This window comes from Carcharhinus amblyrhynchos, chromosome 6 (genome assembly GCF_965287045.1).
Source record: "Carcharhinus amblyrhynchos chromosome 6, sCarAmb.v2.hapA, whole genome shotgun sequence".
Taxonomy (NCBI): domain Eukaryota; kingdom Metazoa; phylum Chordata; class Chondrichthyes; order Carcharhiniformes; family Carcharhinidae; genus Carcharhinus; species Carcharhinus amblyrhynchos.
In genome coordinates, this window is record NC_137329.1 from 40,182,185 (window position 1) to 40,202,243 (window position 20,059).

General features: G+C 42.7%; 1 protein-coding gene across 3 annotated transcripts in view; it reads right to left on the reverse strand.

Moving 5' to 3' along the window:
- Positions 1-20,059, reverse strand: part of ush1c (Usher syndrome 1C) — a 226,814-nt gene that overhangs the window by 45,908 nt on the left and 160,847 nt on the right. The window contains exon 21 of one of the 3 annotated variants that reach the window (XM_080190278.1): positions 2,144-2,206. The exons of the other annotated variants lie outside the window; for them this stretch is intronic. Coding sequence (XP_080046404.1) covers positions 2,144-2,206 — 63 coding nt within the window. The remainder of the gene's footprint in view (positions 1-2,143; positions 2,207-20,059) is intronic. 3 annotated transcript variants of the gene reach the window in all.

Sequence of the window (20,059 nt, forward strand, 5' to 3'; positions counted from 1 at the left end):
GTTTGCTCTTTATTTTCGTTCCAATTTTCTGACCCACCACTTGTCTTTGCACAATTATGTAATTTTTCTTTGGGTCTGACACTACTTTTAACTTCTTTAGTTAACTGCACATGATGAGTTCCTCTCAAGGGGTTTTTCTTTTTAGTTAAAAAATATCTATTCTGTGTATTCTGAAATATTCCTTTAAATGTCTCCCAACACATCCCTAACGACCTATCCCTTAACCTCAATTGCCAGATTACATTAACTAGCTCTGTCTTCATGACTTCATAATTGCCCTTATTTCAGTTTAAAATATTTGTCTTGGACTCATTCTTCTCTCTCATATTGAATGTTAAATTCAATCACAAAATGATTACTGCTACAGAAACTGTCCCCAAAACAGTCTATGAACTCCCATCTCATCCATCTGATTTTTCAAGTCTGTATGTAGGTTAAAATCCCTCATGATTATCACTGTATCTTTCAACAAGCTCCTACGATCTCTTCCTTTAATCTGTGTCCAACTATGTAGTTACTTTTAGGGGGCCTGCACACTACTCCTGCAAGTGACTTCTTGCCTTTATCATTTCTCAAATCCACCCAAATCATTTCTACATGTTCGTTTCCTGAGTTCAAGTGATAGCTTTCTAATTATGCCAATACCATCATTAATAAACAGAGCCTCCTTGTCAAATTTCCTTGTTTCATGTCCTTCGTAAATGTCATGTAACCTTCAATATTCAGGCCCCAATTTATGTCATCTTGCAGCCACGTCTCTGTAATGGCTATCAAATCATATTTATTTCTATCTGCACTAGCAGTTCATCTCTTTAGTTTTGAATGCTACAGACACTCAGATACAAAGGTCAAAAGTTTCTGGCCCTTTCTGCTGGTGGTATTTTCTGAACATGCCAATGATGACTCCTATGGCACGTTCCCTAGTGATGGTGGGTGCAGATCCCATGGATATTAGTGGGATCAAAAAAATGCCAAAAGCAGACCTCCTCCATTGCTGGAAAATATGTTGTGGGGGGTTGGAGGGAGGGTGGGGGGCAGGAAATCCTGCCCAGAGCCTTTGGTCTTGTCCTTTAATAATTTTTGGTCTTGAAAGCTGTGTTACTCTTAGAAATGTGCTTGACTTCCCTTCCTGTCTTGTTCTATTTATCATTTCTCTCTTGCCTTATTGATTGCAAATCACTGACATTGCAGTAGAAGGTAAATTCATTATGAAAGCTATGATTTGCTCGAAAAAGTATGTGCTCAAATTTATGTCTGTTCCATGGTACACCAATGAAAATTTAATTACATTAGAATAAAGTATGCAGTTGTTAGTTACTATGGTCATCCTTATTCATGGCTAGGATTTCCCTGTGCCATGGAAAATGAATGGAGTTTCAGGTGTAGAGGTCAAAAGGTTGGAACGCCAAATTTTTTGTTCTTGCTTACAACGGTTCCTGTCATGGTTGAGATGGGAGAATTCTGCCGTTGTGCTGTTTTCTATACGTTGCCGTTTATTTCAAAGTTTGTCAATCTGAATCAATATATTAATGGTATTTACTATAAGAGTCCTACAGATGTGGAAATTGAATGAAACGTTAAACTGATATTCCTACATTATAACAGTGACAATACTCCAGAAGTATTTAATTGGCTGTGCTGCACATTTGGATATCATGTGGTCATGAAAGAGATTTACAAATGCAGGTCTTTCCTTTTGTGTTTTATATTGGAAAGAAGGTAAGTGGATCACCAGTGGGAGAGCTCTTTGAGCCTTTCAACAGAGTTGTATTATTTTCTGGAACCACACAGAGTGGAAAACATAAGAGATTGTAAGCATGCTTTTGTCATTGTTGTTTCTCACTGTTTGAATTACCCAGTTATAAGGAGTCCCAGTGAATGATAAAAAGGGCAAAATAAATTGCTACTAGTGCATGGGCAATTGAGTTCAGGATGTTTAGTGAATAGTACAAAATCACTGAAGAATCACATCACACATTAGGTAGGGGGCAAGAAACCTTTGAGAAGGCAAATGAATGGAATACAAGCAGCAACAAAAAATGTTGGCGATAAACCCAGAACTATTTCATGTAAGATGTCTGCATCAAAAGAGCACGCACAAAAAAAACCAAAGATATCATGATAAAAATTCCTGATTATTTACGTGCTTTCCTTTAGAACAAAACGATGAATTGTAGACCACCATTCGTTTCAACATCTCTGGTTGCTGTGAAAGGAGGAAAGTATTATGAATCAAGCAAAAATATGTTGTGCTCATACTGTGGCTACAGAATAGTCAAGAAATGGAATTAAAATTCTGATCAGTTTTTTTTTCTAGATACATTCACCTTTCACGAAAATGGTTTAAAATGTTTAAATTTCTTTATACGAAGATAATGTTGAGGCAGCGGCTTATATTTTAAAAAGCACCTTTCATGCATAAAAGAAGTCTTAAGGTGCTTTATCGAACTATAATCAGACAAAAATGGACGCTGAGCAACTTAGAGAGCACAGAAAGCAGTCTCTTAATGAAAAGCTGAAAATGCCATTTCTTTGTAATTAACACCTAGTAATTAAATTGTAGGAAGCCATGGGTTAGAAATATGCAATTTACAAGAAAGTGAATTCATTAGTGAATAGAATATGATAGAGGAAATCATGTATTCCCTTAATATCATTTAAATATACTTTGGAAAATAGAAAGGTCATTAAACCAACAGGTTTGTCATTTTTGATAGATCTCAAATCCATCTCATAATTTTCTTTTGTATACCTCAAACCATTTTGTTTTAATTGAGATATCTTTTGAATTTACTCAGGTAAGGGGAGTCAGGTTTGCGTACATGTTGCCGTCTTCTAAGTTTCTGTGGGACAGTATTAAAAGTGAGCAGAAACTCTGTCAATTAAGTAATTAAAGTCATTAAAATTAGAATTATGAAAGGTTTCAGGTCTCAATTCTGAATTTTCCAGCCAAGGCAACTGCTTCCGGACCTGTCAGCAACTCACCAGGGTCATTGAGGCAAGTGCACTGCAAAAAGAGCTTCTCCAGTAAAACTGACATTACCAACTTCTTGGAAGGCACTTCACCTGCCGAACACATGAGTCAGCTTCAACTGTATTTCCCTGTGACCAGCCTTTGTCTTGGCATGTGAGCAGCTTATGCAGATCTCCCTTGCACCTCAAGAGGAGAAGCAAGGCTAGCATCAACAGTACCAGCAGCAGGAGCAACATCAAGAACAGCAGCTGCAGCTACCTTCTCCTCAGCTATATGGTCCTTCACAAGGCAAAGGGGTGAACAGCAAGATCTGGCTGGTGGGAGCCAAGACCCCCAACATTAGATCTGCAAGCAGACGATTCTCACAGTAGATTGCTACTGGCCCTTCAGCCTCTTTCAACAAGATCTCTTTCTGAGTGGAGCTGATAGTCATGCATTGATAATGTGCATGTCACAGGAGGGCCATCCGCCAGTCTTCCTGCTACTGACCTGCTTGGTCACTACCAGCCTTTGAAAGCTTACCACACTGCAGTCCTCATGTCCTGCAGCAGGAACTTCCAGGGAAGAGACTTGCCAGGTCTCTTTTCCATTCCTGTCATTGTTGCAGCCTCAAAAATTCAAATGTTAGTGAGCGCATGTAACTCATGTCATGGGACGAATGCTCACTTTGACAAAACTAGCACACCATCCCATCCACCCTCCCTAACTGGTTGGAGATTGGATGCTAATGCCACGACTCTGAGAAAGAGCCTCGGAAAAACCCGCCAATTTGGAAAACAGGTTCTCAACCTGCAAGTGATCCTGCTGTTCCTCTTCGCCATTAATGCTGAGATGCTTCCCCTGTGTTTTCATAATTCCAAGAATTTGAGAAAACATATCTGGAAATCTGCTGTATGCTGCTTTTCTTTAGTCCTCAATTACAGAACAACTCATACATAGCACAGAATGACAGCTACACGTGACTGACAAGTAGCTGTGACCAAACTGACCTCTCATGCATATGCCAGTCCCACATTGATTATAACAGTCTTCTGTTCCTCCCTCGCAGTTATGATAAGCTTCCAAAACTTAAAGCCCTGTTCCAGTTTCACAGCAGGAGACCAAATACAACAGGAGACAGTACTGCAATGGCAGCAGAATAAACTAAAGGCATTTGTTTCATCATTGTTGCTAACATTTCAATTAAGTATAATGATGGGTTGGTGTTTCATATCAACTTGCACTGTGAAACTCATAAATCACAACCTTTCTTCTAAAATAGGATTATCTTCACCGAACATTTCTGGGATACATAATATGAATTCACTGGTCCCGCTGTGGGGGATTCCATCCTGGCACTGCCAGGATGCCTATGCACAGGGGACACCACCGCCCCCCCCCAGTTGCCCAACCTCCTGAAAGGCTCCAATTGCACCCCCCACCCCCCCACCTCCCTTCACTCCAGCAGGGTCAGGTTGCTGGCTCCCCGAAAGTGGGGAGCTGGCGTAATCCCTGCTGGAGTGAAACACTCTGGCGGGGTGGGAGAGGCTAGAGGGCCCAGAGACTTCAGTCCTGGGCCTGCTAATCCCATTTATATTGTAGGGAAATTATTATTTAAGTCACTTCCACTTCTCCCCACCAATTTCCAGTGTGGAGCAGACACCGCTGGAAATCTGGTACTGGGAGACACAAGGATCCAAACGCTCACGCAAACCCCACAATTCAGCCACCGTGAGGTTCTCCTAGCCCACTGCACTAAAAAGTTAGCACAGCAGGATGGGAGAATCGCGGCCAGCATTTTTAATAATTTGACATTACTTTGAGAGAAAGTTGTTCTGTAAATTGTTTGAATGTGTTCTCAGAATGGAGTTTCTAGCCTCAATAGTTAAAAGAGGACCTTTTTTGGTTTCTCCATTTCTGTGGTAACTTTTACCTAACAGATGTATATAAGCTTTTTATAAGTAGAAAGTATACTCAGTACAGTAAAAGGGTTATAAGTCAAACCGATGGGCTGGATTTGACAATCAAACCTGTCCTGTAACATGTTGTTGGCGTACTGGCACTAAATATTTCTTCTCCTTCCCTCCTTCAGCCATGTGGTCACTTGGAAGACATATATGCAAGTCTTCTGATATCAAAGAAAATCAAATTAGAGTGGCTGTAAAAATGAAGTGAGTAGTTAATTGCAATGCTGGGAACAAGATATTGAAACTAAATTAAACCATGTAGATTTTTATGGGAAAAGAATATTTCTTCACAGTGATACGACAATGAACATTGAGGACTGAGCTCAAGCTTATTTATGTGACATAATAGCGTCAAACCCAACCTAGATAAAACTCTCTTTAAAGGAAGACTGAATGATTAGGGGAGCAACAAATAAAACTTGATGCCTTGATATCCATGCTTCATTAGGTTTGACATCTTCCATGGACTTAAGTGATTGTTAGAAATGATCGACAACAAAAGAGAGGATATTTTCTGCTAAATGTATTACGCAGATTTTTCAATTGCATTGAAAAGAAGATTTTCTTTGAGTCTGGAGTGTCTAAAAGACTTATTGGCATACCCCTTTCTTCACATTTCTTACATGCAGTTTCTTATTGTTCCCTACTTCTATGGAAAGCTTTATTTAGCAGATGTAGAAGGGTGCTTTTTAGAAGTTCAAAATATTTTCAGAATGTATTAAAGCGGTGATAAAAGTGAAACTGAATTACTATATTTACCTCACATAAGTGGAGAAATGTGGAATTAAGAACATAAGCAGAAGTAGGCCATTGGTATCATATATGTAGCTGTCTTCCCGCTGGTCACCACTGTTTCTGCCTGCTGGATTTTTGGCACCATCAGCTCTGCGCCAGAAATCAGCACATTGCTGAATAAGTTATGGTAATGGTGATTTTAATAAAATTAGCATTTCATTAGTGGGCCCATGACTGAAGCCTCTGGACAGCAGTGGTTGGGGGGGAGAAGATCGAGGCAGGCCAGGGAATGGGCAGAGGTGTGGTCAAGTCACACCCGGGAGCCCAGTGATTGGGGCATGGGGCTGCCAGCAATCGGGAGGCCAGCAGTGCGGGGCTACTGCACATGCGTCGATCTCCACTATGACAGATTGGTGCATCCTCAGTGGCCCACTCAGCACTATGTTGCCAGCCTTTCCAGTGGGAATAGGCCCCATTCCTGAATTTTTAATGAGATTCATGCTAGTGCAATTTGCAGTGCACAGAGTGTGGGAGATTCATTTTGAAAATCCTGCTGAAAGAATCAGCAGGATTTACTCCAGTTTTTACGCAAATCTGACATTTAGAATTTTTTTGGGAGAATCCCACCCATAATGTATGTTGGGGTCTGGGGTTTGTACTGTCCCTTTAAGCGTTTGGTTGGATGGTACCTGGGGGATTAGTTTCTCCCACTATGGGACCAGTTGTGCAGTTTGAGATCTGACTGTGGGATGCCCACAATAAAGAGCTCCCAGTGTTCATGTTACCAAGCCTACCTTGTGGTTCTTGGGGCACAATAAGTTGATAGGTGCATATATAACAATTGAATCCTCAAGCTTGTTCTGCTATTCAATAAGATCATGGTCATTTCTGATTGTGGCCGTAACACCTCTTCTCCTCACCCACACCTCACCCCTCCATAACCCTTGATTCCCATTCCAGAAGGACAAATCAGTTTGAAACAGCTGAAAACCAACTGATCATAACTGATTTCCGCCACAAGAGCTCGCAACCAGTTTTAACTAGAATAATTAGAGATTATAACTGGACACCCACTGATATTCACAGGGGTCCATTTGGATCCAACAGGAGTACTGGAATCTTATTGCAATCAGTTGACTTGTTTACTGGTTTAATTGTCTATAACTGGAATAACTGGCACTCGTAATGAGAAGCACGCTGTGATTCTGCATGCCTGGTTGACTATTACTAAGACTAATTTATTTCTGCTGGACAGACACACTGGAACCAGTTGGAATTAAGGGCCCGATTTTACCAAAAATTCATGCTCGTTTTCAGGCGCGAAATCATGGTAAATTCGGGCGTCGGGCCTGCAGCGCAATCTGCACCTGAAACCAAGCAGATTGCGCCTTTACCAACACCCAATTTGGGCGCGGATCTGGTCTGCACCCCCAATCAGGCGGCCCAACGATTTAAATGCATTAACATGCATTTATATCGATTTAATGAACCGCGGCGCCCAACTCTACCGCCAATCCCACTTTACCATCTTCGGATCCGTTCCGGACCTGCGCTGTTACCAACCTGCAGAATAAAAATCCAAAGCGGATTCCTATTCTGCAGGAGAATCTCTGAAGCCCATCCTCCTCGAACACCCTTCGCAGACCCCCCGCTAACCACCCCAGCAAACCTCCCCCACCGCATCGGACCCCCCCTGGGAGGCAGGACACCCTGGCAGACCCGCCCTCCCACAATCCAAACCCTCTGGGAGGCAGACCGCCTCCACCCACGCACCCCCCCCCCACCCCCACCCCGCACCGTGATCAGACTCCCCCTGGGAGACAGGCCCCCCTCCGCAGAGCACACACCCCTGCGATCCACCCCCTCCTTGGAGGCAGCCTCCCCGCGAACCAACCCCCCCGGGAGGCAGGCCCCCCGTCAGACCCACCCCCACTGTCAGACCCCAGAGCCCCCTGGGATGTAGGCCCCTCCCGCCCCCCCCCGGCAATCAGACAACCCCCTCCCACTGATCAGGGCGGGGGGGCGTCTGATCGGGGGGCTTCTGCCGGGGGGCCTGCCTCCTGGGGGGGGTCCGATCGCAGCTCATCCTCCTCCCCCCACCCCCAAGCTCTCTCTGCTTGTTTTGTCTTTTGTCTTTCGCGCCCGGGCGCCCTGTTTCAGATTTTTTTCAAACTGCGCATGCGCAGTTCAGAGCTCTGATCGTTCTGGCAGCACTAAGCCCCGCCCACAGCGCGGACCGGACCGGAGCTGGTAAAAAGTGTATGGGTGCACTGGAACAAGAATTCCAGGCTCAGATCTCTTTTACATCCGGACCCAGCCCTTAGCCTCCGATTGGTGAAATCTGGCCCTAAGTGCAGCCAGTTGCCATGTAGCTGTTTCAATGATTATTTGGACTGGAAACTGTACCAGTTGAAGCCAACAGGGTTGACTTAAGTTAAAAGACTGCCTGATTGAGGCAAAAAGACGATGGCATACCAGTACATATTTTCACATCAAACAGCATGATAATATTCATCAGAACATAAGAAATAGGAGCAGGAGTAGGCCATCTAGCCCTTTGAGCCTGCCCTGCCATTCAATAAGATCATGGCTGATCTGAAGTAGATCAGTTCCACTTTCCCGCTTTTTCCCCATAACCCTTAATTCCCCTGTCTATCAAAAACCTATCTACCCGTGACTTAAATATATTTAGTGAGGTAGCCTCTACCACTTCAATGGGCAGAGAATATTTATCTGCTCACCTCACATATATGAAATGTATTACATAAATGCAAGGCTATTAGTGCTGTGCGTTTAACCATTACAAGATATTTGATTCTTTTTGAGTACAGTCACCACAAAGGGTCACACAATGGCAAAATATAAGCTGTATTACACAGCGCACTTCTCAGGATAGGAAATTAAAAAACTCAATGAGAAGAATGAAACAAAATCTATTATGGGAGTTACCACTCCCAAAAGTACCTTAGTTGCTATGAGATAGTGTCAATGAAACCCAGTAGGAGCGTTCCTTACACCTAAAGTGGTTAGGAAATAACCTCACGTTCTCCGATAATCCTTGTCAAGAATGGATAATGATATAACCCACATGGGCATCAATCAAGAAATGAGTTGAAAAAGTGGCAAATATAAATGGAACATAATGCAAAAATAATGAACACATTTTGAAAAATGCATACAAGGGTTGAACACAAGATATAAACAAATACAAGTTTTGATCAGAAAAAATGATGAACATTACAAATAAACATAAAAATACAATGGGAGAAGATTACCCCTTGTTGCTCTTTCCACCTATGGACCATGTGTTCCCCCTCACCAGTAGTGGCTGTTTCCTGCCCGCCTCGATACTCACCTTACCCATCACTGTGCCCAATTCCTTCTTCGCCTCTCCATTACGGTTGGCCCCATCCAGCCCGCTGATCACCTCACCCTCCCCTGCACTCAATACCTCTTCCCACTCCCCATTATTACCATCTCCCACCTGTCTCAGTACTTGCCTCACTGCCAGAAAATAAAGTGCAAGCAGAAACACTCAATTCATTTAAAAGTTTCTGGCTATACATCCTAATCAACACCTTGTGGTGCCTAGATGTAACAACACCGGCAACTTTCTGCTCACCAGACTTAGAATACTTGATGTTAAAATGCCGCTCCTAATACTTACCATGGGAGTTCATCTCCAATATCCTGGGGACAGTTTACATCCCACCCCATGCAGGCATGAAGATCGTGCGGGACGAAATATACACCACTATGAATAGCCTTGAGACGATACATCCCGACGCCTTGTTCCTCATGGCCGGGGACTTTAAATCAGGCCAAGCTCAAGAACGTACTACCAAGTTACCACCAACATGTCTCCTGTTCCACTAGAGGCCCAAATATCCTAGACCACATGCTTACTGCTCTATTGCCCGCCCATACTTTGGCAAATCAGACCACAAGACTGTGCTTCTGCTCCTGGCTTACATGCAGAAACTGAAGCAGGAGAATCCATCAAAGAAAGTCATGCAATGTTGGTCTGAGGAATCGGATGATCCCCTACGGGGCTTCTTGGAGTCAGTGGACTGGTCAATATTTAAAAACTCTGTGACCAGCCTGAACGAGTACACCACTACAATAACTGACTTCATTAGTAAGTGCGTAGGAGAAAGTGCGTGTGCCAAAGAAGCAAATCCGTGTATTCCCCAACCGGAAACCATGGATGAACAGGGATATCCCCTTCTTGCTGAAGTCCAAGTCTGAGGCATTCAAGTCAGGTGAACACTGACCTACACAAGAAGGCCAGATACGATCTAAGGAGATCCAACAAAGATGCCAGAAGACCGTACCGGATCAAGCTAGGGTCCCAGGCTAGCCACACCGAACCCCATCATCTATGGCAAGGTCTGCAAGACATAACAGGCCACAAGATGAAGGCACGTAAAATCATCTGCTCCAACTCACCCCTCCCTGGTGAGCTCAATGCATTCTACGCCTGTTTTGAACAAAAGGTCAGCAACAGCATGCCCTCCACCTTGGAAGCCCTGGATGAACATATATCTGGGTCAGCACTGTAGATGTCAGAGCAGCTTTCTTGAAGGTCAACCCCAGAAAGCAATTGGCCCAGATGGAGTGGCCAAATGAACACTCAGATCCTGCGTGGATCAGCTAGCGGGTGTATTCGCAGACATCTTCAACCTCTCTTTACAAAAATCTGAGGCCCCTATCTGCTTTAAGAAGATGACCATCACCCCGGTGCCTAAGAAGAACCAGGCAGTGTACCTTAATAGCTATTGGCCAATGGCTCTGACATCATTACGAGGTGCTTCATGGCATGAATAAATTCCAGCCTCCCAGACTACCTGGATGCACTACGGTTTGCCTACTGCTGCAACAGATCCATGGCAGACACCATTTCCCTGGCCCTGCAATCAATCCTGGAAAACCTAGTCAACAAGAACACAAATGTCAGACTCCTACTTATTGACTACAGCTTAGCCTTCAATACTATTATTCCCACATAACTCATCTCCAAACTCCTGAGCATCTCCCTCTGCGACTGAATCCTGAACTTCCTAACTCACAGACCATAATCAGTAAGGATAAGCAATAAGTAAGAAAAACAACACCTCCATGATCATCCTCAACACCAGTGCTCTATAAGGCTGCATTCTCAGCCCCCTACTATATTCCTTATACATGTATGACTGTGTGGCCAAATCCTCCTCCAATTCGATTTTCAAGTTTGCTGACAACACCACCATAGTGGGTCGGATCTCAAACAATGACGAAACAGAGTTTCGAAATGAGATAGAAAATTTGGTGAACTGATGCAGCAACAATAATCTCTTCCTCAATGTCAACAAAATGAAAGAGATTGTCATCGACTTCAGGAAGCGTAAAGGAGAACATGCCCCTGCTTACATGAGCAGGGACAAAGTAGAAAGCAAGGAGAGCTTCAAGTTTTTAGGTGCCCAGATCACCAACAATCTGTCCCGGTCCCCCCATGCGGACACTACAGTTAAGAAAGCCCACCAATACCTCTACTTTCTTAGAAGTACAAAAGGTCAGCGACAGCATGCCCTCACCGATCTCAGACAGGGTGGCAACGGAGAACCCCCCCGAAATTGATCACAGGCAGAGTTGCAACAGACCCCCTTTCACACCCCTCCTTGATCTCAAGCAAAGAGCCATCAGACACTCAGTCCTTACCTCGTCACTAACTCTCACTGATGGAGCGCCCGAATCGGACTTCTATAGAGCATGTCTATTTTGTGCCGATTCCAGATGGGCAAACATGGTGGTAAAGAGGGAAGTGCTGGTAAAGTTGGGTGTGCAGCCCATTAAGTCAATTTAAATGCAAGCAAATGCATTCAAGTGGCTGTTGCACCTGCTTCACCCGCAGTCCTGATCGCGGCCATTGGTAAAGGGGGAACCGACGGGGAGGTGGGCGTGGATCGGGCTACTCGCCTCACACCTGACTTTACCACATTTTCTCACCCGATGGTAAAATTGGGCCTCCTGTTTCCTGTACTCCATCTCATTACTGTTTGAAATCTGACCCACTACAGTGGTGTCATCAGCGAACTTGAAAAATCGAGTTGGAGGCAAATCTGACCACACCATTATATGGTTGTGCAGGCAGTTTAAAAGGAAGAACTCAGAAGGGTAAAGGCTGTTGAGGAGAGAGGTTTGGATAAGAAACAAGTAGTCCATGATCACCCTTCAGCAGCATTACATTGGATAGAACCAACTCCTCTTTCCTTTTCACCTGCTATCTCTGCTCCACATCGTTCTATTGTGTGTCACCTTGTCCTTCAAGAGAAATGGCAAAACGTCCATGGTGGTTTAGCACTATGTTTCGGTGCTGCCATGGATTTTACACTCCCCCACCAATTTGTTTGAAGAAGGTGATGCTCCCAAAATGGCCAACCCACCTGCTCTTGGTCTCTTTCCCATTTTACAAGGAGTGGCATTGGTGTCAGGCAGTCTGCCTGCCCTGAGTGGCTATTAATGTCTTACCATATTGGGAAAGGCAGGATGGTTGTCGGTCAAGGATTGGCAACCCAGAAGACTGCAGCCACAAGCAGTTCTTTAAGTTCTCATTTACAGCTCCCATTTAATGGTGTTTATGATACCATAACATCACAATAAGACCATAAGACGTAGGAATAGAATTAGGCCATTCAGCCCATCAAATGTGCTCTGCCTTTCAATCATGGCTGATAAGTTTCTCAACCCCATTCTCCTGCTTTTTCCCTCTAACCCTTGATCCCTTTTCCAATCAAGAATCTATCTATCTCTGTCTTAAATGCACTCAGTGACCTGGCCTCCATAGCCTTTTGTAATGGTGCAGTAACATTTATTGACCAATGTTTCTGCTCGTGTGAGGCAATTTTGAACGAAAAAAGTACAATATTTTCAAGGATTCATTCTTTCTTACATGCGTGTACAATTCAATCCACCCCAGCAGGCATGGAAAGGGCTTTCTATTGGTTCATGTCATCACTATATTAATTAATCAAAGATCTAGTTTCACCACAATCCAGATATTGGCCGGAACTCTACTATCTTGCCTGTAAAATCCCGCTCATTGTCTTTCCACGATCTTAAGTCTTAATTAATTTTTAAATTTAAGAATGTTCAAATATTTCACAACAATAATACTCACAGCAGGAAATCGCAGGAAGTGAGAACTGCTAAATGGGAAAACAGATGCAAACAGTGCACCAACTGTGTCGATTTTGCTATTCATTTAGTGCCTTGTTTTAAGTCCAGTTGATTAGATGTATTTTAGCTTGTTTCCAATGATGTTGCCTTTGACAATGCTCCACTTTGACATGCTAGTTATTTCCCATAGTGAGTTGGATTAGCAATTGAAATACACTAAAGGCTTCTTAGAAATATTGATCATATCAATATGCAAGCTAACACCTCACAATTGAATAGCTCTGAGTAGATGAAAGAGTTGAATTGAACTTTAGTGTGTTTTCAACTCCCTGGCTCACCTATCACAAACCCTTCTATCTCAACGGTGGATTGATTTTTTTCTAGACCATGGAGAAACAAACATTTCTGAATGTAATTCTCTGCAAGGACATAAAAGTTGATAATTAGAATACGTACGTTTTGTGCCAATGACTTTTAATTTTAAAAATGTATTAAATGGATTAATTGTTTGAGTCAATGCACCTAATTATGATGTTTAGAATGTGTCACATGTTAGAATAGGTCACGTGTTAAAACATAAAACCCTTTAACATTACTTCAAAGAAAACTCTCCAAAGGAAAGCAGAATTTTGACTATTAAATTAACAAAAATCAAATCCCAGCTGGTAATTATTATCAAAACTGAGAGGCTGGAATTTGTCAATTTCATACACTCCGCCACCGCTGCCAGTGGGAACGGAGAGCTTGGCACTCAGTCAAATCTCCAATCACTGCAGCGAGACTGGGGAAGCTTAACAGTGGGCGAGGTCGGAGAATTCTGGCCAGAATCTTTGCTGAAAAGTATCCATTTGGAAGTGAAATATTCTTCAAGAAAACACAGAGCAAAAGGGAAATTTAAGACTTGGGCAACATGAAGATTTATCTTTAAAAACAAGAATGATGGTTTTTACTTACTCCAGTGATGCCAAAACGTATTTTCTCTGATCTATACACAGGATTGAACCTCCATGAAATTCAATAATAACAGCAGTCATTCTTCTCAGCATTAGAGGGAAGTTAAAGCAAATGACTTGTTACAGCATAAAATAAGGGCACAATGTTCCTTACATTTTCAATAAACAATTCTTTTATCTTAAGGTATGTTTATATTTTTACTCCATTCTTTTTTTTTCATTTTGAGGTGCAATAGTTTTTTATTTGGGGCAATTCTCAGAAAAGGTTTTACAGGAAAAAAAAGATTGCTGACTCCTATTCTAGGTAATACTGGCTAGCTTTTAGTGGTCTTATGGCCTCTCACATTTTGTGCTTCATGTTCAGGTTTGCAGATACCAAACAGCATGGTTAGTCCTGGCTGCTCAATGCAATAATTTATCTGTGCAGCATGAGATTTGAGAGGTTGCCACAGGAGAGGTATTCCCCAAAGACCTATTGTGGTTAGATCCTCCTGCACAGTGCCACCTATCTGCATCTTCTGCAAGCTGTTCCTGCTCTCTCTCATCTCGACTGTCTGTGAGCACCCACTTGATAGTCCAGGGGACCATCTGATAACCCCTGTAAAACTAATTAGAAGGCAACCAAAATAAATGCTGCATCAACAGTATCTTCTTTTCAGCAGTCATAATTCCCATTTTCATATCAGAAAATGGGTCCAAAATTATTTATGATAATCCAGTAACTAACATTAATGTTGGTGAATCCCTTCTGCTTACCAGTTAGTGGCATAGGAGCAGATGAGTTTATCAAATTACTAGACAGGTGCTGGAATATCATAAAGAAGTCCTGTAAGATGGCCCTGTATTTAAATATTTTAAGCAGTGATTTAATAGTTTTGACATGCACCAAGAGACAAAGAAATGCATTCCTGGTGTGCAATCAGCATATGTGCCTTGCCTGTCTCATCACATTTATTTAAGAAACAGGTGTGATGCCATCAAATTTCTTGGCCTTGATGTTTTTGCAGGATATCTAAAGTGGAAAATGTCCTGTTCTGCAATGTTAACACCCCACACATCTTTTTGTTAGCCAATTTAGAATTGTATAAATATGATTATAAATTCTTCAAAAAATATAATGCAACACAAAGACTAAACATTATCACATAAAATATGTAACTGATGAACCTGGTTTCTGAAGGGAGAAATGTTTTAGATTTTGGTTGCTGTGATCGTAGTATTGACTACAAAACACTGTTCCTTGGCTGCGTTAATACTGATCTTAAGGAAAGTAAAATGTTAAGGAAAGGGCAAGCCAGACAGCTGATCTAGGGGCAATTGCTTAACCTTAATTAATTAATGGTACCAGCTGATCTGAAAATTGTAAATCGATGTCTAGTTTAAGTTGTTTAAACAAAACATTCCACAAATATTCTGTAGCAGACCCTTGTCTGATGGTAACTAAAATGGTAACAGAAGGCAAAAGTTAAGTTGCTTTGCTATTTTACAACATAGTAACAGATAAATAAAGTCTGTCAGTACATCCCTGTTCATCAAGAAAGAAGAAAATAATCAAAGCCTATTTTAACAGATTCTGCTGAATTTGCCAATACAGAACACTTCTCTGTGAAGAATGGAACTAACCTTTGAAATTATATTAGGTACAGCCCAATGGAACAGGGTAACAGCTGATGAGATGTGATTGAGCTGAATAATTTCTAATGCCTGAGTTAAAGTTCCCATCTACATATTCGAGCTGAAACATCTATTTCAAGTCCTGACAGTCAATAACCGTTTCCAAGCATTGTCTGTATGCACATCTGCTGATACCTCTTCTAAATGGATCACTCACTTAAAAGATTGCATTAAAATGAAAGAAATTCACATGAAACCCATTGTATTAATTAATTCCAGGTCACCAAACAGAGTCTACACTTAATTTACCTTTTAGAAGAATTTAGGACATTGCCGTGAATGTTTTGGGCTTAATCCCTTGCAAATGGGTTTCATTTTAACTTTCTTAGCAGCTGACAGTTTAAAAAGAGGGCAGCTGTACTCAGATGGTGACAATGAGGTTTTAAAAAGGTCAAACTACAAATAACTTTAATTGTTTTTCCAATGTCATTTACTTTGTCATCAAGGAAAGACAGTTAACTGGTTAGTTGAAAATGAATCTTTCCCCAAACTTGATAACTCCTCAGTTATGAAGTTTATAAGATTAGTAGCCCAGAACCTGTACTCCTTGGAGGTTTGTGCCCCTTTGAAAAGCCCCACACAAGGAATGGGCTGGAATTACCCAACATGTTTAAACTCCCGTTGGCAATTATCCTGAGCAGGGGACCATCAGAGACTTTGGATGATTGGGACTCTCTTAGCAGAATAGTTACCCAGGAAAAGTTACAAGGATTAAAACTACTTCTAACTTCTGGATAACTATGGTACTGACCAGAACAGCACCCCCCTGCCCCCACTCCCTCGCCTCCACCTCCACACCCCTATTGACTATCACCCTACTCTCCTGGATAAATCCCACCTCCGCCACCTGCCTCACAAATCCCTCCCATTAGCCTCCAACTTCCACTGACTACTCCCAAAGTCCTGACCACTTCAATTCCTCCAATAACTCTCCCAGACACTCAACACTCCTCCTACCCTGACCTCGCTCTAATCTCTGACTAGCCTCCCCCTTCACCCATTTATCTTACATACATACCTTCACCATGGCTCCTCAAAGTGGCCGGAGCTTTAAACTTAGCTGGCTTATAACATGTAGTGCCATAAAAAAGGGGCATAACTTCACTGTTCCTGATGTTACCACCCTGCACTGCAAGGGCTTCAGAGCTGCTGTGCTGTACATTTCTCACCATGCCCAGGATGGAAGATTGGGCAAGAAATGTACAGTGCCCGACCCGGACTGGTAAAAAGGAGTGGAGTGGCAACTCAATAGTGATTGCCATTGCACAGACATTCTGGGCCATTATGTTGTGGACTGTATCTTTAATTTAGCGTAAAATGACGGTGGTCATATGACCTGTTCTGAAAAGCTCAGTGGTTTGATTGGTGGAGATGAAAAGGCCCCAGGTTATATTACTTGGAAGAAGGTGCAAGATGTTCATGCTTGGAGATAGTAGCAGCAGCCTATGTGCTAACATTGGATAGACTGTCAATAGCTGCAGCCTCTGTGTTAACACTGGATAAACTGTGTGGCTCCAAAGTCCCAGAAAAGTGTTGAGAATGTCAGATTGTAAATATTTATGTTTTAAGCTGTCCAGATACTTCCAAGATAAAAGAAAGTTGGGGTCTGAAGGATAACTAATCAGCATTTTTATCTAGATATAAGGCCCATTTGATTCATATTGCCATGATGATCAGCTTTGGAATGGGAAGGGTACAGAGGAAACCATATGATATTGATTACAGGTTTTCCTGTAATATCATTGACCACTACAGACAGTTTAGGCTGCTATGTCATGAGAGTGAAAGAAAGAGATTAGAGACCAAAAGTCTCTGTGGTTCACCATACCGTGATGCAGATGAAAGATCATACTTAGACTAAAAAGATAAAATTCCTGAGGAAGTAAATTGAAACAAAGCTAGAAGATTTGCCGAGCGTGTACTAGAGTTAGGATCCCCAGTAATACTCTCACAATGAAGGACAGTTCCAGGATTATAAGTTACCAGTCTTAGAAAGGAAAAGAACATGGAAGGCCAGGTCTTGGCAGGCCTGGGAGGGGACAGTTGTGTAGGAATGAGAGAGTGACTGTGTGTACATGTCTGTGTGTGGGATTAAAAAAGAGTGTGTGAGACTGACTGTGAGTGTATGTGGGAGTGAGTCTGTGTGTGTGCATGTGTGGAAGTGAGAAACTGACTGTGTGTTTGTGGGAGTGAGAAACTTACTGGGTGTGTGTCACTATTTGTGGGAGGGAATGATTGAGCGAATGTGTGTGGGGGGATGACTGAGCGACAGTGTGTGGGAGTGACTAAGTAACTGAGTGTGTGTATGGGAGGGAGTGGCTGAGTGTCCGTATCTCAGTCTCATGTTTCTCATTCATTCTCGCAACACACACCAACCTGTACACTTGCACCCACTCACACTTGTCCACAATGAATCTCACACTCTGGTCAATTTATTACTATTTTTAACTGAACAATTTATTGCTATGACTTTTCTATGCCTTTGCTTAGCAACTATTTAGTGTCTTAAAACCAAAACATTTTTTGAAATTTAATTTATTGTTGCAACAAACTTTATCTTTTTGAAATTTGCTCATCAACCCCCTTGAACAAGAAAATATGTAAATGTGGCTCTCCTGAGTGAAACTGCTGGACAAGCCTGCTTTAAGCTCGCTACCATATAATGCATCTGCCTAGCAACCCTGAATACCCATTTATATAAAAAATTGGAAAACAATATTGAATGCATTACTATGTTACTTCTGCACCATTTCCTATGCCTCCATCTGTTTCATGTGAGCCCTTCAATATTCATCATGCACAGAAGCAAAGGCTACCTAAGGTTAAAGGCTTCCAGCTGCCTTCAAACAAAAACAATTTTGGTCACCCAGGTTTCTGAAACTTGACTTGTGGGCTTTAATCAGTTGAGGAAAAGGTCTAACCCTGTTGGAATTACTTGTAGAGTGAGGTATCCTTTTGGAAAGGTGAGCTATCACTTTGGATGAGGCAGGTCCCTTTGGATGAGGCCTTTGGTAGAGAACAATCCCACAGAGATACTTGAAAAAAGTGGATATGGATGTATGTAAAACATGGATAAAGTCTGTAGACACATCAGGCTATCAAGTCATTTAAATCCCTTGCAGTCAGCAGTTGAAAAAAAATCAGTGCTTGCTTTTTCAATGGATGTTTACGTAACAGCCTGAGAGCTGTCATTATAATACTATACATGGCAAGCTTCCACGTATAGAGACCAGTGCAGACGTGATGGGCTGAAAGGCCCCCTTCACTACTATAACAGTTCTGTGGTTCTGTGATAGCCTATCATTATCAGAACAAGAAGGGTTACATATAACACTACAGCACAAACAGGCCCTTCGGCCCACAAGTTGTGCCGATCACATCCATACCTACCAAGCCATAGAACTATCTGTAACTTCCAATGCCATTAGATCCCATATACTCATCCAGAAGTCTTTTAAAAGACCCCAGCGAGTTCGCCTCTACCACCACCAACGGCAGCCAATTCCACTCATTCACCACCCTCTGAGTGAAAAACTTTCCCCTAACATCTCCTCTGTACTTGCTTCCCAGCACCTTAAACCTGTGTCCTCTCGTAGCGACCATTTCAGCCCTGGGAAATAGCCTCTGAGAATCCACCCTATCTATTCCTCTCAACATTTTATAAACCTCTATCAGGTCGCCTCTCAACCTTTGTCTCTCCAGGGAGAAGAGACCTAGCTCCCTCAACCTATCTTCATAAGACATGCCTCCCAATCCAGGCAACATCCTTGTAAATCTCCTCTGCACCCTCTCAATAGCTTCCACATCCTTCCTGTAGTGAGGCGACCAGAACTGCGCACAGTACTCCAAGTGGGGTCTGACAAGGGTCCTATAAAGTTGCAGCATTACCTCCCAACTCCTAAACTCAATCCCTCGACTAATAAAGGCCAGTACACCATATGCCTTCTTGACCACATCCTCCACCTGCGAGGCCGATTTAAGAGTCCTATGGACCCGGACCCCAAGATCCTTCCGCTCTTCAACCCAGCTAAGACTCCTACCCTTGATATTATACTCCTGCATCCCGTTGGTCCTGCCAAAATGGACCACTACACATTTATCCGTGTTGAAGTCCATCTGCCACTTCTCCGCCCAGTCTTGCATCCTATCTATGTCACGCTGCAACTTCTGACATCCCTCCAGACTATCCACAACACCACCAACCTTCGTATCGTCGGCGAACTTACTAACACATCCCTCCACTTCCTCATCTAGGTCATTTATGAAAATGACAAACAGCAAGGGTCCTAGAACAGATCCCTGGGGCACTCCACTGGTGACCGACCTCCATGCAGGAAAGGACCCATCCACAACCACTCTCTGCCTTCTGCAGGCAAGCCAGTTCTGGATCCACAAGGCCAAAGCCCCTTGGATCCCATGCCCTCTCACCTTCTCAAGAAGTCTTGCATGGGGGACCTTATCAAACACCTTGCTGAAGTCCATGTAAACCACATCTACCGCTCTTCCTTCGTCAATGTGTTCAGTCACATTCTCAAAGAACTCAACTAGGCTCGTAAGGCACGACCTGCCCTTGACAAAGCCGTGCTGACTATTCCTGATCATTCTAAACTTCTCTAAATGCT